The sequence below is a fragment of the Anas acuta genome, chromosome 19, assembly GCF_963932015.1.
Source record: "Anas acuta chromosome 19, bAnaAcu1.1, whole genome shotgun sequence".
NCBI lineage: Eukaryota > Metazoa > Chordata > Aves > Anseriformes > Anatidae > Anas > Anas acuta.
The window spans coordinates 4,667,490-4,684,599 of NC_088997.1; the positions used below are offsets into that span (position 1 = coordinate 4,667,490).

The following is a 17,110-nucleotide window of genomic DNA, read 5'->3' on the forward strand; positions in this document are numbered from 1 at the left end:
AAAGTGCTGATTAACAACCTTTAGTTAAAATTATTTCTAAAAAGTACTTTAAGGACAGTGAGTCTTAACTTTTGCTCTATCATTTATGAGCGCTGTACCTTGGCAGACGTAAACTCTTACCTGCTTCTTTCTTATTGGAATTAATTAATTAAAAAAAAAAAAAAAGTTAAATAAGCTTTTAAATTTACTATGTATACTTATAACAATAAATTTGTCTCCTTTAATGCTTATATTTTTCTTAATAACACACAACAGACCATTATAACAGACCAAAATATAAAGCACCAGTTTATTAAATAAAAGATGTCAAATAGCAGAACCACTAGGGTTAGATGAGGAACCAGTGTTTCAGCTGAAGGCACGCTAGACTTTGCTGGTGAAATCTGGAACTTCTTTATTCTGTAGGCTCTTTGTCATCTCCATCAGTGACAAGCAGGTGTGCACCCAGTTGTACAGGTACTCGGCTGGAACTGAGCCCTGCTTCCACAGCTCTGCTCTAGGTACACCTGAAACAAAGAAGAGCTGTAACTGCAACAGGCCAAGTCAAAACTGCAACCAGTGTTTCTACAGGGCTGCACAAAGAAGGTCATCCCATCAGCAGAGTTTTCCCCAAGTCCAATAATTCTACCCTGGAAAATTCTGGTGCTTTGAAATGGTGTATTATGATACTGAACAGTTAAGCACATGAATGCTTAATTTTTATCATAATTTTTTTCACATTGTGATAGGTCCCCTGTTGTATGAACTGCTCTATTTAATACTAAACATTTGATAATTAAAAATATAGTGAGAAAAGTATTTTTGTTTTGTTTTGGTTTCCCAAGCTCAGATTTGATTTTAGAGTAATTATCCATTGAAACTCTTTTATTATATGCTATCAGAGGTCACCCTAGAGTCATACCTCCAAAGGTTGCTCTGTGAGTACAGCATAGGTTATTAGTGCTTTGTTCCATATTACAGGGCACGCATATAGAACATGCAGGTGTTGTCCAACATACACCATGCGTGAACACTGATATTCATTGAAAAGGAATTGCTATAACTGTGAGTCATACTGGCATTCACACTGCTGATCTGACACTACTGTCTCACAGTAAGTTCCATCTGGGAAACAAGTCTCTTGTAGCACACAACAGTTGTTTGCCAAAGCTGTACCCTTTCTAGTTAAATCAAGGTTCTTAGTGAAGTAGGACTGGATGCTCTAGGCCTGCTTCATTGTCTCCCGTATTAGTTTAATATATATGAGGAAAACACACAAAAAGAAATGCTGACTGTATTAGGTGTTCACTGTTCATCAGTAGGCTGGACACTGCCAGCAAGTATCCCCAGCTAAATTATTAAGTCTCGTCCATGCTTGATTTTAACAGGCCTCAGTCTGGCATTAAATCAAGTGAAAGATGTCCATAAGAACAGCAGTCATTTCTCCTGCAGAGATGTTACAAGTACTAATTACCTCTTGACTGCTCTGGTACACAGAACAGGATACTTGCCAAACAAAACCATCATTCTTTGCATGTTACCTGCAGGATCACAATGAGACCACCTGTTCTGGTAGATTTCAAAGCTGATTTGCTCCCCTTTCCTTAAGGCGGTGAATTTTGATAATAAATTTAACAGGTTGACTTTTATTGACCAAAAAAGACTGCAGATCTTTAGGCCCCCTTATCTGCTGTTTAATGTACTGGGAAATCAAAGTTAGTTTCAGAAGTAAGGATTTTAAAAGCATGCAGCTGAATGTTGCAACTGAGAGTTTCATTACTGAGCTGTGTCTGGTAATCTCACAATTACTTTACAGTATTTACCACCAATACAGTCCAGCAGCAGCTCTCCTTGAACTTGCACAGATGGAGCAGTTGGATCAAAGCAATAAATCTCCTGAATCAAATTGTCATCAAGATTCTGCAATGCAGAGAACAGTGTCAGATGGCAGTGAAAATCTGAGAGTTACAGAACTAAAGAAGGGTAACTCAAGTATATAGGAAATCTAGAAATGATAAGTAAAAAAGTGGAAATTGAAAGGAAGATGTCTGCAAGGATGGAGAAACTGAAAAGTAAAAATACAGGAAAGTGAGTGAATACCTGAGAAACAAAGGAGCACACAGTCTTTCAGATATTCTTAATTTGGAGGATATCCTTCCAATGTTTTAAAAATAATAACAAATCATACTCTTCATTTTACATTTAGTCAGTATATGGACACTTACTGTATGTAACATCTCCCTATCACTGTCTTAATGACTGTAATCCCTTCAAATTCAACCATCCAATTCTGTTACATTTCCACATCTGCAACTGTATTTACAATGTGATTTTTAAATAGTTCTGTCTGGTCATTGCTTTTACATGAACACATCTCCAGTGCCCACTTATCCGTTTCCTGTTCTCTTAAAAACAAATCTGGTTTATTAAACTGGACAGCCCCTTTCGTGTAATGTGCATGGAATTATTTCACTACCAATTGACCCTTGGCAAATACCACTGCATCTTTGTAGTGAAAGAGTAACAGAAAAAAAAAAGGCTCACCAGGATACACTGACTCCAGCTCTCAATCTTCTCTGAGCCCTTCCAGTTTGGATTGAAAAGCAACAGCACAGCCTTAACTATGTTATGTAGTAGAGCTGGTGGTTCTTCATAGCCCTTTATTTCAGCAAAGCTCTCAGCACTGAGTTTCTGGACACACTCACGTAGGTCCTGCAGCATGAACCGGTGGAAAAGAATTCCTGCATGCCTCGAATTCATGTGTTCTGCCTCTGGAATCAAAAACCAACCTTTCAAGAAGTTGATCAGAAACATATGATACTCAAGACTTATTGACCGAAAGCCTTTGCACTCTATCTGATTAACATTTTTTCTCCTTGACTGCGCAATTAATTTGCATACAGCCCAAGTATCCGATGAAACATTTCAAAATGGATATGTGCCGGAGAAGGAGACAAAACTTGCTGTAACGTAAGTGTGGTATGTTGAGACCGCTGAACATCCTAAGGGGATTAGATGGATGCCATAAATGTTACTATGCTCCTGGGGGAACTGGAGCCACTGAGGGAGTAATTAACATAACCTCCTCTGGGGGTGATAGAGGCTCATTCTGGTTCCAGAGTCCAGACAAACTGAAAACACAAATGGTATCAAGATTGCACCCTGGCCTGGGGACCTGACATGGGTACCCTGACTTATCAGCAGCTTTGGCACTGTGCTTGCCTTGGTTAGGATCCAGGTGAAGGGTCCAGGCACGCACTTAATTCTGGAACTTTGACACTAAAACCCTCTTAACCTTAGGTGGGGCAGTTCTGTGTAGAACATGATAGATCCCTGAAGGCAACAAAGCACCTTTGATTTTAGTGGGACTCGGGCACAAAAGTATCCTGTGAACCAGAGCCAAAATCTGAACATTCTGTTTAACTGTACTCTGCTCAGCACGTAGAGTTGCTCATGAGTAGTTCATGTGTACCAAAGCTTTGTATTTGTCTTTCTATACTTGTATGAACGATACTTAAGATGTGGTTTTACTGACATTCCTATTATACTCCTAAAAATGTATCTCGGCTCTGTGTGCACAATACCTAGTACATAGGTTGGTTTTGTTTCCTCTGAAGGTATCTTCAATATCTCACAGCAGGTAGCTTGGGCCATCTTCAACATTTTCTGCAGGTCTTTATATTCATGAGGAGGTAATTTCTGGTGGTGTCCGATGCTGATATCAAATAACGCAAAAGCTTGTCTCGATAGGTCACGGAGAGGTACTGCAATGTGGTACTCTCCACAGACAGAAGTGCAAACGACTTCTGAAGTGTCTATGCACTTAAATAGGTAATCTCTGAAATGAGAGTAAAGAGAGGAAAATATCCTAACTTTTACCATTCTAGTCTCTTTTGGTACTTTATTTAGCATATTTTAGTTAAAGATCATTCATCTTGTGTTGTTAAAACAAAGGTATTACATTACAGTCATTGTTTATTCCTTGAACTGAAATACGAACATATTTCAGTATCATTCAAACCACTTACAGAAAGGAGAAAATAGTGTTTTGGAACACAATATTGCTTACCCAAGGCAATTGCTGAACATCATAAGAATTTAACAGACCCACACTAGTTTGTATTCTTGCTTTAAAAACAGATTCCCATTATAACCATGTTGACATTTGTTCTACAGATTTTTATAAAAAGAAAAAAAAAGTGCTGGAACAGCAAATTACTATTCAACCAACTTTGACAACAAGGATGATATACTTAAAAGAAAAGTCTGTGTGGATCTTGGCAGTTGAAGGAAACAGATAGTTGAAGGAAATGAGATACGTAGCCAGGAAAAAAAAAAAAAAAAAATTACTGTAAAGAGCAAAATGCTTCACTACAGGCTCTGATCCTGCAAACCCTTCGCAACAGATGCAGAGCTTTCTTGGCAGCTCATCTGGTAAGCATTAAGTTGGAAGTTAAGTTTTCGCAGGCCTAAAATTAAAGAGAAAATTCACCTTACCCCTTCAAAATTCAGTATCACATCAGCATCTACAACAGAAGCCTCAACAGTGAGACAACTACAGACAGATAGTCTTGTAGGGTTGCATTACAATGGACTTTACACAATGTACATCATGCAGACTAGAATCTAGGAGCAGAGGTAACTGGCTAGATTGCAGGTTCCAGAGCCTACCTTAAAAGGTTTTCTTTTCTGAGGAAAAGAACAGCAGAAGTATGAATTTCTTTTTGTCCTGTATTATCTGTAGTAATCATTTTACGTAGAGCATAGTCACATGTCTGTCGGAGAGAAAAGGGACATTTAGCTGCATCCAGGAAAAGAACAGCCATTTTGAAGCTTGGAGAGGGAGAAAAGTGTTTATTTCTCAAAGAAAAACTCCTATGTATATTCAAGTGAAATGAGATGGTTTAAAGACATCTCCCAACAATACCTGTTTTTATTCCCAAAGTGTGTTGCTCCAGATGCATGAAGAGTGTGCCCTGGACCTCCCTCAGACTGACTATTTAATCCATCCCCAGGCTCTACACTGAGGAACACCCACAGGCCAATGAAGAGGTTTTCCTTCTTTTTCATGTCCTATTACAGCCCCCTTTCTTATATTATGTTTGTGTCAGCGTGCCCTGAAACATGAAAAGCACAGAAGGGAGCAAACAACCTGGCTATCAGGCAGTTAACAAGGGGACAGTGCAGAGCCTGGAATGACAACAGAAGGCTGCCAGCATAAACTATACTTATCAGAGGAAACAGATGAATTATGGCTTCAGCTGATGTCATGCAGACTTTGTGGTGGCATGGGATCAGTTCTTAATATTGCATACACTTTCCTTCTCCTTAACTCACTTGTGGACTGACAAGGTTCCCAGGGTTTGAGTGCCTGCTGAACAACTGGACTGTGATCTGTAGGGACGTGGGCTGCCTTTACAGGCAAGTTAACTGGGAGCAGCCATTTCCTGAGTCAAATTTAGGTCTTGACTCCTGACATCAGTTCAGAATGAAGAGGTAATGCATTAGCTAGGGCGTTCTTTTTTTTCCACACCATAGTTTTAACATGCACAGTATCCCCACAGAAGAGCAGCTCCCTCTGTGGAGGTTCCAAAAAGCTGAGCTTTATCAGGCATTGTAGGCTAATCTTCACCTGGATGGATGGATGGATGGATGGATGGATGGATGGGGGTGGGGGTTTGCTCTATTGGTTGCTATGCACCTGTGAGCATTGAAGTAGGAGAATATTTCCTTGTCTGACGGAGAAAGGAGATATGCTAGCAGTGCTGTTGAATTGTTTTACATGAAAGGCTGAAAAGAATGAGTGGCCTCCTTTCCAGAGGGAACCTTTTGATGCACAGGCAGACACAAGAATCTCAGGCAGCCTTCAGTTTTGACAACACCAGCACTGGGAAATCATACACAGCTAGATAGAGCATGTCCCCTCACTAAAGTAGTCCTGTCAGCCCCGCATACCTGCAATTAGCATAATTGCATAATCAGTAAACTACATACCTGATCTTTGCCAGGCTCCACCAGGTATGTAGTAACAGCGTGGATGCTGGAGACTCTGGGATACAACCAGTCCAGTGCAGTGAGGGTCATTTGCAGAACGTTTTCTAGTGCACACACATGATGGTAGGCTTTGCTGAATGCAAGGGAAACTCCCTGTGAAAGCAGAATGCTCCAAATGAGCCAGACCTTTCTTTGGGGAAAACGCTGGGGAAACATTCATGTGGTAAAATGAAGCAAAATGGTTGTAATAAGTTACTTTAATTGCAGCTTGCAAAGGTGAAAAGTGACTGCGATATCTCCCTTATCAAATAAGGCCTTAAGACTCCAGAGCACCCAGGTCACAGCCAAGTACTACAGTAGTCAAAATTGGTTTTAGTGGTGATTGATAGTCAAATACACTGATAATGTTGGCTTGCTGCGCTCCCTGCTGCCCAGATGATGCATACACAGTGAGGCTGATTCTAAAGAGCACTGCGTACCAGCATCTCAAAGAAATATGGACTGCTGTTGCTTATAAGTAACCCACCATGTAAAAAGTGAGGTTTCACACCACTTTATACAAACAAACACAAATAAGATATTTAGAGCTTCAGTAACTAAAAGCTACTACCTTTGGGCTTTGCACAAATCTGCAAATGATTTACTAGTCAGGTCTGCAGAAGTTCAAATAAATTACTGATGAGGTGATAGCTGACAATCAATTACAAATAAGATGCTAATCAGTAAGATATTGACAAGCTGCTCTGCTCACACCAGTTTTATCAAATACTGTAAAATCACATCAGTTCTTTTCTGAGTTGTACATCTTATGTCTATGCAGAGCAAACCTAAAAAATGCAAATAGTCTCCATCCATTTTTTTGACGTGCAGGATACAAACTGCTTTCTGGTAGTACCCACCTGGCAGAAACTGATCTCATGGGTCAGAAAGATGGTTTTCTCACTCTGGTCCCGAAGAGTATCAATTCCTAGAATGCCAAAGACATTCCAGTGAGCATCTTGTAATGGCAGTACCAGGAGTGAACCTCTTCTCTCCTCAACTGGACGGTCATAGTTCCAGAAGTGGATATTTCCGTGGAGCTGAACTCTTGGAACATGGATTGGTTTTCCCTCTTCAACAGCTGCAAAGCTGAAAAATAAATGTATGAGCAGGTTTGTTATGAGTAGCAGAAAACCATTAGAAAAACAATAAATATTGCAGCTTTGAACTCTCCCTGCTTTTAAGCATTAGAGAAGGAAGGTTTTAGCTCCTTATTCCAACCACACCTAGAAATACCACATTTACCACTTGCATCCCAAAGACAGTGGTAATAAATAAGGCACTTTTTATTCTTAAGACATTGTAAAAACACCAACTAATGAATATAATGAAAAGGAATTCAGAAGGGAGCAGCTGGTACATTTTATAGGTCAGAAGAAGCAATATTTAAAGAAATATGTTTATCTTATGGAAATAAGAACTAAAGAGGCACGAAGGCTGTTTTTACTGTAAACATGAAGGAAGGGAAGGCATTGTTCTCAAAAATTATCCAGTGGATGTAACTGCTGTAAGGACATTAATTTTAAAAGAAGAAATGTAGGCCCAATACAAGACATTTGCTAAGGGATGAGATTTATTAGACTGTGAGCTAATCTCCCCAAGGAAAGGAGCAAAATCCCAAATAAAGCAGTTCTAAGTAGAGCATGCAAAGCATAAGGATATCTGTATGATAACGCAACATCCACAATGGTCCCTGAGGGAAGTTCCTCTCTGGAGTACTACCAACTTCTGTTTTCAGTGCACCCCAAACCACTTCCAGGCACCCCTGCATTCCAGATACTTTCGGGAAGAAGGAACAGTTCTTTGTAGCTTTTCTTACCTTACTCCTTTCATGTCTTTGTACAGAATCTGGTTGAGAACATATGGAGCATCATCTGTGGTACACGCCACATAGTGTAAGAGAATCTGTCCCCGCTCTGGTGAGAGCTGGTTCTCTTCCAAAAGGGCAATATATGCACTGATCTTCTTGTTATCCCCGTGGGCTTCTGCATCCTAGCAACCAAATGGTTCCCATTACATTATGTACATTAGCCACTGGCCATTATGCTTATTTCATGCACTTATCACTCATCTCACTTATGCTGACATGCTCTTCTGGGTCACTGATTTTGGATGTCAGGCACCAACTGTGTGACTTATACATGTGCGTGTCGTGGTTGTGTCATGCTCTGTTACAAGCAAAACCACATGGTATTTAGATTCTTAGAGAGAATGGATTTCTTTTTTTCCTGCTTCTAGCAGGGAGCAGTTCATCTTAAACTAAAAGCTAATTGTAAGATGGGCCTGAGCAAAACTACTGTGAATTTCATCTCCAACAGGAGATTCCTTTGGAACAATCAAACAAATGCCAGAGTTACTACATTTACAAAGCTAGACAATTTTGTAGCAACGTTTGAACCACTTTGAAGGAAGTGTTTATGTGGGGAATACTTTAATGTTCAAGATAAACATCCAGACCTACATCTGCAAGTTAAAAATGAAACCTTTTCCACTACAAATTAACTATCTGCATCCCAAACCAAGTCTGGTGTGTTTAAGAAACACCAGAACTGAGGATGGATTTCCAAATTTGATCCTAGTCAGCTATTCAAAATTTGAGATGTAATTATCCATGAAAGGCAGTCTGTGTTGGCAGAGCATGAACAAGAATTCTTTTATCATTGATCTGACCTGTGACTCTTTCTGTGCATAACCATTGGCTCTTCTGAATATCAGCTAAGAGCAGAAAGCACGGGAAAAAGAGCCTTAGGCCAGCTTCTCCTGCTACCTGTGAGTTCCACTCGAAGCACCAGGGTTTGAAGTCAGTGGCACAATCCTTACAAAAAAGACTCTCACACTCCCTGGGATGCACACCTGGGAGAGGGCCTTAAACACTGCTTTGTAAACGGGTTCCATGCTTGCTCCGCTTGTCTCAGCTGCTTGCTGGATGTTGTGCAGCCATTTCCTCCTGGTCAAGCTTTGCAGGTACTCCATCCAGCTTCGTTCCACACTCATAGTCAAAAATTCCGCAATGTTAGCAATAGCTTCATCTTCATTCCCAGTGAACTCAGAAGCCACTAGCTCAAGGAAAGTCTGGAATGCCTTTTGGGAGAGCTTCTCCACTCTGCTAGACTGTGGGTAACGTGAGCTGAAGTGGCTTTTTGCTAGTAGAAGAAACAGAAAATAAGACAGGGACAATCTGTGTGAATAATATGTTTTGCATTTCCTGTGCAAACTATGAATCAAGCCTTAAACTGGTTCTGGGTGAAGTGCTTCAGCCTAACCCATCATTCTGAGTTTCTTCCAGCTATCGCCTACAAGTGGGTTGTCATCATGAGAGGTAATCTCCAGCTTCAGGACTGGCTGTACCTTTTCCTTTAGATGCCTGTGTTCTCACCTTCTGAGAAAGAAACCCACACACCATTGCACCTTTGCTCCTTTTGAACCTCTACAAGATACCTAAACAATGAAGATCAATGAAAAATACGAAAAATCAGAGGTATCTGTGCATCAAAACCAAAGTTCCTGGACACGTGGAGTTCTGGTGGGACTGGGGTGCAGGTAGGCATGCTGCAAACAGCAATAGTAGTTGAGACCTTACAGAAAAATTACTCACCTCTCCCATTAAAAACATGAAGGGCAGATTTTACAGATGATTTCATGGATCCCTCATATACCTGGATTTTCTATTACATATCATGCTTTCAGTCATTATATTTTTCTTTCGAGACCTTCCAAAGTAATTATCAGTCATTCTTAATTACCCTTCTTTAGGTGCCTTTGATGAAATATTGAAATAACATTTGTATTGTGCTAAAACTTATAAATGGAGATCAAAGAAAATTAAAGCCTCATTGAAGTCATGCAGAGGATGGGACAACAGTGCTCTGGAGTCACCTGCACTGCACCAGCAGATGTAGTGTGAAAGAACAAGAGCAATCTTCTTGGGTTTAGAAGAATAAATTATCATGAGGAACAGCTGCTGCCTATTAGCTGCCTGGGATTGAAGGAATAAAGATCACTGTGTGATCACTCTGTGAGGCTGCTTTTTCCTATCTTGTACAAGGTTGAGGAGTGTAGCCTTGCCCTGTCCCCTTCCTCATGTCCCAGAGACTGCAGCTGAGCTGGCCCAGGTACAGGCCAACAATCTGCAGTAGTTTTCTGGCAGAGTTTTTGCTTGGCGGAGGAGGAATGCAACAAGGGTCAAATTCTAAAGAATCACTTTCCTCTACCTACTTTCTCCAGTTCACAAATTTCCAGTTTGCTCAGGGGTCCTAAGACAAATGGATCTCCTCCTAGCCTTGTAATCCTAACAGACTGAGCATGAAAGAGTGAAATTACCACATCAGTTTCTATTTAAGTGTTAGTTAAATCAAAATGAGATTTTCTGAAGCATTCAGCCCCTGTCCCAGCTGTTCCAAGACCCAGTGTTGCTCTTCCCTGTGCTACAGCTCCAGACTCACGGGGGTGCTCTTGCACAACCTTTCAGAGCTGCAGGGTGGCTCCTTGCCTCGGAAACCTGGGGTTCATTGGGTGCTCTGCCCACAGCCGTGCTTGTCTGCTCACGCTCCGGGCAGTGCCTCTCCTCAGCGCTGCAGTGACTAACGCTTTCATCATTTGTTCTGCATCCTGATTTCAAATCCTGTTGGACCCGAAGAAGTAAAGAAAACGACAGATAGCTATTCATCACGCCACACCCTCCTAGCAAACTAACCAAGCGAAGATATACAGGTAGAAGAAGCGTGAAGTTTGCTGTTAGGCAGGGAGTATTTTGTGATCAATACGTACAATGGTCTATAAAGACCAGAGCAGTAGAAAATACTTTGATTAATGATGCACAAGAACAGGCAGGAAGCTACCCTGGCTGCCTCTCAGCACGCTGACAACACCAGTGTTTATGGGGGCTGAGAGCCTCCTCCTTCCCCTGCCAGTGGGCATTTTATCACCAGTTTTACCTATAGCAGTAGCAAATACTAGCAGGCCTCAGTCATGGTGGAGCTCATTGTTAATGCTGTCTTATCCTGCCCATCATCTAAAGAATATTCAGTTGTTTTTGTTTTGTTTTTTTTTTTTTCTTTTTCTTTTTCATGTAATTTTTGCTTTCTGACCAAACTAGGATGAAGAATTTTTGATGGTATAAAAATGTTTGGATTTTGACCTTCACCTTCTCTCTTTGAAGAAAGAGATGAAGAAAGACAGATGAAGCTGAACATGACATTATCAGTTCTTTCTTTACTGAGCCACAGCATAATGAATTATTTTCCCCATTGTGTCTGTAATATTACACTTTCCACTTACAAGGAAAGCAAATAATTCTACCCGCTTTTCAGTCTGTGCTTTCATCCAGGAAAGTGCAATGTCTGTGAGCCTCTCCTCCAATCTGGCCTGTTCCATGATGTTGAGATTATGTTGAAGCTGCTAGAAATAGTTTTATGTTGCTTGTAGGTGGTATTGATTATGCTATACTATCTTTCTATTTATTTGTCCTTTAGTTTATAAGCCTTTCAAAGAAGGGATTATGTCCTTCCATATTTCTGTAGCAGGTTCTGGCACACTTTGAATACAGCAGAGCTGTAAACTGACAGTTTCTTTGGCTGTGCAGCCTGGGGACAACTAACTGCAGCATGCTGGTGCACTCCCCATCCCACCAGCTGCCTCAGATGAGCTAAAGAATAGAATTTGTTGCTTGCCAAAATGAGCCTTTTTCAGTAATGCGTGGCAGAGTGAGCCACATGCAGATGTTCATGCAGATGAATAAACCTGTCCTCTCCACCCAAGCACACATACAGACATGTTCTTAATTGCTAATACAGTATTTCAGAGCACCTGATGCCCACGTTTTAATATGTATGAGGCTGCCAGACAGGTCCAGGTGAACCTGCTGCACTTCTGTCTGACCCAAGCCTATTCTGTCAAGGACCAAAATTGCTAAGTTTATTCAGAGTAATGAACCAATAGCGAAGTGAGACTCAAAGCTGCTATCTAATTCATGAGAGCTGTGCAACAGTGTGGGATTACTAAAGGTCATCTGAGCCCAATAAAGAAAGCTGGAGTTCTCTGCTATGAGATACACTCTGTAGTAAAATGTAGCTGGATAACATAGCCAGATTAAAAGTGTGAAACCTGTCCTCAGGCTTTAGTTTTTTTTTTTCACTGCCATATCACAAGTAGATATTGCACGTTACAGTTGAAATAATTTTTCAACATATCACTATGTCATGAAAGCACTGAGCTTCTCTCTGACAAGGAATTGCTCTCTCTGGAGCGTCTTGCAGTGAAGGAGGGGGTGGAGCTCTCTATTAACAAGTAGGTCAGGATAACTGTTCCTTTTCATTTTGTACATCATGCCCTGTATGCTTATGACTGCTTGCAAAAACAAAAAAATACTGGTGCTCGCCAACAACTTCATTAGCACCGTCCTTGAATGGTTTAAGGCCTACTGTGTTAACATTGTACTTCTCTCGGAGCAGAGCCATTTCCTTACCCTTCCTCAAGGCCTCTTTTTCCATTCCTTCCTTGAATGTGTTTAGAACAGCATCCACCTCTTTCAGGTCCAGAAACCCAGATGCATTCTTGTCCCACTTTTCAAAAAGTGCTTCCAAAAGCAGTTTTCGATGGGCCAAGCGAGAGGTGCGGCGAACCTACAACAGAGAAAGAGCTGGTCTTTGAGAACTCCTGGACACTGGAGCTCAATGTCTACACAAATATGGAAACTGCAGCAGCAGGCTGATCATAGCCCCTGTGTGTCAGGCCAAATCTATGTAAATACATAGCTCAGACCTAGAGATGAATCGGTAAACCTGGGAGAGTGGAAACACTAAACACCGCTGACAATTTTATCAGGTAGAATCAGCTCTGCAGAGGGCATTTCCCAGTAAATGAATGAAACCCTTGATGGGCCTGAGGCGAGATCAACTCAGGTAAGTGGAAGTTTCCCAGAATACAAATGTCTTCACAGCAAGAACTAACCAGAGGCTTGTTAGTAATACCCAAAGATTTCACAGTTTTTATTTCCATGCATCACTTTTACTGGCACTGCCCTGAAGTGTGTGGGCTCCGAGGAAACGCATGTGCAAGTTGTCCTTTAAAACCAGTCTCTGCACAGCATACAGTGATAAATGGCTAGGAGTGGAATTGTCTCAAAGGCCAAAATACTGGCAGCGTGCTGTGCTGAGCATGAGGACAGTAGAGCCGTCAGATCCAATATCTCATCCAAATTAGGTCAGCAGCGCAGAGGGAAACTAGAAAGAGGTCTGAGGAAAATGCAGCTAGAGAGGCTACTATGGACAGACCCACCATGAAATACATACATATACACATATATTCTGAAGTGATACGGGGCAGCCTCGTGCTGTGCATGAGAATGTTGCTGAAGGGGAATGTATTTTTTCCAAACACATAGCAAGAACACCTCGTTCCTTAAACGCAAAGAAATGTGCACATTCGCATATACCCATGCACATAAGCAAAGCAGAATGTTGAAGGGTTGTTTTAAAGCCCTCCTCAAAACATCCACAACCTCATATGTACATGCCAGCATAGTAGGTCAGACATCAGGTTCTTGGCTATTATAAAGGTGAATAAGCAGAACAGAATGTTTTGAGTTCTTTCACGGTTAACTATCAACCTGCTGTCTCACTGGTTCCAGACATAGAACAGACAGACAGCCTCCTACAGGATGAGTCTGTCAGCACTGCTAGAGCTAAGGGCTAAGGATGGTGAATCCATATCAAAACAAAGGGGCAGAACATCTCTAGAAGAAATACAGAATGCAAGGCTGCAAGTGAAAAGCTCTGCCAGCAAGAGATTAAAAGCTGACTTTGTAATTGCCTCTAGTTGTTTGCTTGTTTGGTTTTTTATTTTGTTTGGACTTGGGACCAGCAAATCAATATTTACCTTTTCTAGTTGTTCAATTTTTGATTCTTCTGTCCGTTTGTATTCTTCTTTGATAAATTCAATAAGACTCTTCACAGTAGGCAGAGGAATGTCTTGACCAACAAATGTCTCCAGGAGTTGAACAAATTGTGGCAGGTTGAGGCAGTGTTCATCAAAGGCACTCCTAACACGAGATGTACAACGGTTCTGAATGTCTGTCATGATGGGACGTAAGTCTGAAAGGCAGAAAGCACAGTGTGTCACAGGAAGCCAAATGCTGCCCTAAAGCCAGCCATGTGACAGTGGCAGTCCTGAATCCTGTGCTTCCTAGGCAGCAAAAGTATGGCTAAACACAGACTGATTCCATGCTGACTAAAGGCCTTAATCTGTTTGGACTTTTTAATGTGCTCTCTTCAGATTTTTGTTCCAGTCTAGCACGGATACAATCATACAGTGAGGTCAAATCACTGAATACAGGTGAGCCAAAATTATTGTTATGGAGAAAGTAGGCTGTTGAGAATATGACTACACTGCTCTCTTATTTTGAAGCCAGCCTTAGCAATCATTGTTTATATTCTGGACAAAACTCAGCTCACAGCATGTCTACAGACTCTGCCAATCTCCATGTGCCAAGTGAAAATACAATTTTGTAACCAAATACCTGCAAATCTGGTGTCCTCACAGATCCACTCCTCTGGAATTCTCTCTCCATAGCTGCTATACTTGAAGCTTAGGTCAAAGGTGAGAAGGTCACCTGATGAGACAAAATAGAGTCTGTAATGATATAATCTTTTAAAATAAGCATAAGGTACAGATTTACTAAAAGCTGTTAAATATATACACAAAAACTATAGTTTCTAAAGCAGGTGAAAAGATCTGACCTGAGTACTCACCTGACCATGGCAGTTCAAACTCCTGGCCAGCTTCAGCCTGAGAATCCTGTCTGTCTGAATAAGCTGGACCTGCAATTTTAAAGAGAAATCTTCTGTGAACCAGAGCTTAATAGTCTGACCAGCCTGCTGATTAATATGTAAGATATACCACCGAGTCTCTGGAGCTACTCTTGTTATCAGTAGCTATTTACTGTCTGGAAACACCGTGTTCTGAAATTCACCTGGTGACTATTACATTTCTTGAGCCCAGCTACAAATATCCATCTTAACAAGAGCAATTAGATAGCTTCTTTTCCAGTGCAGATGCAAAATGATATTCAGACTTCTTATTTCTATCTTACTCTCAAAGAGTATTCTACCATCACCCCATCATTTCTGTGAGAACAGAGCAGGTATCTGCTCTTAAGCTGGCAGTACTGCGTGCCCCAAAGAGTGCAGGATGTGTGCATCCAGGGACTGGCTGAGTGACAGGTTCGTGCTGTGCGCTGGAAGTTAACCACAGAAAGCTGTAGGTTCTAGTGGGCTGCACTATCAGCTTTACAGTCCCTTATGTAAGAAGTCTGTAATTAGGCTGCTCTGGTAATGTAGACCCAGTTCTTGCAGTTTTAAACTTTGAGATGCAAGAGCGTATTAACAGAGCACTAGCAACGAAGTTGGTCCTTGAAGTATGTTTAAGAAAGCACCTATTATGAAATATACAGTTGCCCAACAACAGCCTTCCTAGAACAGGCCTGTGTATACACTTGAGAAGGATGGTATTCCTTTGGAGACACAGTGAGAGATTAAAACAAAAGTTTCCTGCTGCATGATCCAATAATATATCTCCCTATGGGCAATCACATTCTAAAGATTATTAAAATCATTTCATATTTAATATTCTTAGGCTCTTGTCTTGTTATGGTAGTATTACAGAGTGAAACAGAACATAATTTCTCCTTATTACAAAAATGCTGATGCTTCAGAAAGTCCCTACTTGAATTAAAGTGTCTGCTCAGTGCCTTGAATATAGATCAGCAGCACAGTGCCTCACCTGCTGTCCTGTGGGAGGAACACTGAAACCCCGACAGAAAACACCATACTGAAAAGACACCAAAGCTTTTAGTCTTGAAAGTACCAAAGCTTTTAGCCTTGTCTATTCAGAATCACTCACATGATTGCACTGGTTTTGAGATGGATTAAAAACACACCTACAGGCGTATGTTTAAAAAGATTAAGGTCTGCCACAATAAAGGAGAACCCTTTACCTTTACCCTGGTCTTGCAGGTCCTCGTCTTGCAGTCTTGTCTCTGAGCTTGTCTGCTGTCCAAACTGGCCGCTGTGCTCACTAAGAGAACTCTCTTTCCTTGCAGCAGTTTCTTTCACAGCCTCTGCAACTGGAGCATCCTGTTTTGAAGCAATGACATCCATGTCTGCCACAACTCCGTCTTCAGAGGTCACATTCATAGCGTTAGGTGTTGGGCCTGAAAGTGTGTTGGTTGCCTCTGCAATCCATTTGTCCTCCTCCCTACTAACTTCCCTTCTAAGACAGGTTCTCTGCTCAATATATGGTATTTTTTTCCCTATTTACTTCTGTAGCAGGTTCACTACCCAGGCTACATTCTTCCTCTGTCTGTTTTTCAGATCCAGGTTCATCTCTACTGAGATTATAATCAGCAAAGGCTGATCCTAGCAAGGGTTCCTCCTGTCTGCACTTGCAGACTCAGTTTGCCTCTCAGTTTTGGTGTATTCATGGAAACTGGTTTTCTCACAATGTGTTACATCTCCATTCAAATCACTACATTCAAAATCAGTGCTTTTCACCACTGAAAGTTTCTTAACCTTCCTTTCTCACCTCAGCATCACTTGATTCTGCTGCTTGTTTTTCTTCCTTAGAAATTCCTCCAGTCTCAGCTTCACTCATGTCCATTTGTTCAAGAGGACCTTCACTGACACTAGTGCTCATTTCATAACTGCCTTGGCTATTGTCACCTACAGGTTCACATGGTAAAATCTCTCCCTCGGAAATCTCTGCTTGAGACAAGACTAAATTTTCACTGAGTTCCTCACAAACTTCCTGGTCATGAAGGTCTCCCCAGAAATCTGCAAGCTCAATCTCTTGCAGCTCAATTATTGGCCCTAATGTAGAAAAAAATAGGTAAGTTTATAGTTTGCTTGGGTTTTGTCCTCTATTATTGCAAAAGAAATAAGAAAAAAAAAAAAAAAAAAAAAAAAAAGGTATTCCCTAGCAAACAGAAATTACAAGTACCTGCTGCAAACATGCATCCCAGAAAATCAAAACTTCAGAATAGTATCTTTGCTTGCAAAGTACTGCTCTTTATTGTCTATTACACCGTGTTTCTTTTGAAATAGTT

General features: G+C 41.1%; 1 protein-coding gene across 1 annotated transcript in view; it reads right to left on the minus strand.

Moving 5' to 3' along the window:
* Positions 1–210: 210 nt before the first annotated feature.
* The window catches only part of EFCAB5 (EF-hand calcium binding domain 5), a 38,427-nt gene continuing 21,527 nt past the window's right edge, over positions 211–17,110 (minus strand). The window contains exons 10-24 of the mRNA XM_068656349.1: positions 16,591–16,874; positions 16,004–16,142; positions 14,760–14,828; positions 14,528–14,620; positions 13,888–14,102; positions 12,476–12,632; positions 8,866–9,155; positions 7,832–8,004; positions 6,873–7,101; positions 5,974–6,126; positions 4,651–4,754; positions 3,564–3,817; positions 2,524–2,750; positions 1,803–1,899; positions 211–506 (exon numbers count right to left, since the gene is read on the minus strand). Coding sequence (XP_068512450.1) covers positions 364–506; positions 1,803–1,899; positions 2,524–2,750; positions 3,564–3,817; positions 4,651–4,754; positions 5,974–6,126; positions 6,873–7,101; positions 7,832–8,004; positions 8,866–9,155; positions 12,476–12,632; positions 13,888–14,102; positions 14,528–14,620; positions 14,760–14,828; positions 16,004–16,142; positions 16,591–16,874 — 2,627 coding nt within the window. The 3' untranslated portion in view covers positions 211–363. The remainder of the gene's footprint in view (positions 507–1,802; positions 1,900–2,523; positions 2,751–3,563; positions 3,818–4,650; positions 4,755–5,973; positions 6,127–6,872; positions 7,102–7,831; positions 8,005–8,865; positions 9,156–12,475; positions 12,633–13,887; positions 14,103–14,527; positions 14,621–14,759; positions 14,829–16,003; positions 16,143–16,590; positions 16,875–17,110) is intronic.